General features: G+C 40.4%; 1 protein-coding gene across 2 annotated transcripts in view; it reads left to right on the forward strand.

Moving 5' to 3' along the window:
- Window positions 1-1685, forward strand: part of LOC106868983 (RAB6-interacting golgin) — a 36524-nt gene that overhangs the window by 18444 nt on the left and 16395 nt on the right. For both annotated transcript variants that reach the window (XM_052977283.1, XM_052977282.1), the window contains exon 2: window positions 495-933. In XM_052977283.1, coding sequence (XP_052833243.1) covers window positions 572-933 — 362 coding nt within the window. In that variant the 5' untranslated portion in view covers window positions 495-571. The remainder of the gene's footprint in view (window positions 1-494; window positions 934-1685) is intronic.

Consider the following 1685-nt stretch of genomic DNA (forward strand, 5'->3'; position numbering starts at 1 on the left):
ATATATATATGGGAGAATTAACGAAAAAAACAACAACAGACGAGGACAGGTGGTGTAAACAACAAAAGGATGTATTAGTTTAACGCTCGGGAATACAGAAAGTCTTTAATGTTTCGAGCTACGCTCTTCAACAGAAAGAATACGGAGAAAACAAGGAGAAAAAAAATTGAATGTTTTGGTCAGCGAACAATCATAGCGATCATACATATATATGATGGGCTTCTTTCAGTTTCCGTCTACCAAATCCACTCACAAGACTTTGGCCGGCCCGAGGCTATAGTAGAAGACACTTGGCCAAGATGCCATGCAGTGGGACTGAACCCGGAACCATGTGGTTGGTAAGCAAGCTACTTACCACACAGCCACTCCTCTGCCTAAATTTTGTATTAATTTTTTTGTCTTTTTTTTGTGGCTGTTTTGTGTTTTACTGATTTTTTTTTCTTTCTCTTTTTATCCTTTTCCGTCCCTAATCTCACTGCTGACACCACTACCAGAGAGAAATCTCCATGCGTCTGCTAAGAAACAGGCCAATTTTGGCAAACAGAGGAACAAGAATCCCAAGGATCGTGTTATGACCAGCCCAAAGAAGCGAGTTACTTTGAGTGATGTCGTACAAGTGATGCCGGTCGATGAAATGTTAAGTCCAGCTAGTATGTTCAATGGAGAAAATGGTGTCCCGGGCGCCAAAGAGGGCCCAAATGCCAACAAACCCAAAGTACCTCAAACTCCACCAAAGTCTGTCCTGAAAAATTCCAAATCTGCAGAACGTAGAAAATTGCAGAATTCTTACAGTTCAGAGACATCTTCTGTGAATGAACCTTCACAAGGGACACCTTTGCAAGAGACCCCCTCACAAGAAAACCTTTCACAAGAGGAGTCTGCAACACAGAAAGAATTACCTTGTCGAGAACTGGATGAGCAAGAAGCTCTAAGGTAAATTTATTTATTTATTCTTTTAGTTTTGTTTCAGGCGTTGGACTGTGGCCATGCTGGGGCACCACTTTTAAGGGCTTGAGAAGACACTTGCCCAAGGTGCCATGCAGTCAGACTGAACCGAAAACAGTGTGACTTGGGTAGCAATCTTCTTACTAAAGACCTGCCTGTGCTTAGCAACCTAAAGTTGATAAAAACAAAGAAAGTAAAAAGAAAAATAGAGATTAAAAAAAAAAATGAACAGAACAAAAGAACTGGATGAGTAGGTGGGATTTTCCCCTGTGAAACATTTGTGGGGAGTCATGGTTAGGGGGATTGAAGTGTCTGAAAGTATTGCCTGAGTTGTGTTGCAATAATAGAGTGGACAAAAAGGTGTGGTTTAGCCTTTTGTGTTGGTTAAACTGCAAAGTCAGAGTCATGGAAGTCTAGTTTATCTGTTGTCTTTTCTTTTCTTTTGTGAGACACAAAAGCAGACACAAGAAAAAACAGAAGAAGCAAATGAAAAATAAAAACATTAAAACACAAACAGCAAAAGTCTAAAGGACATAGGAGGGGGTGCTGAAAATTTCCTGACTTTAAGGCTATCATAACGGCCGAGTTGGCGACCCAACCTTCAGAGTTCTTTGACAGGGCTTAGAAAAACTCAGGACCCCTGCAATAAATGTGTGAATCTGAGAGAGGAATATGTTGAATAAAATCATAATTAACTGATCCTCCTGTATTTTCTTTTACCCAGTGCCTGGAACTTTTCA

The sequence above is a fragment of the Octopus bimaculoides genome, chromosome 27 (assembly GCF_001194135.2).
Source record: "Octopus bimaculoides isolate UCB-OBI-ISO-001 chromosome 27, ASM119413v2, whole genome shotgun sequence".
NCBI lineage: Eukaryota > Metazoa > Mollusca > Cephalopoda > Octopoda > Octopodidae > Octopus > Octopus bimaculoides.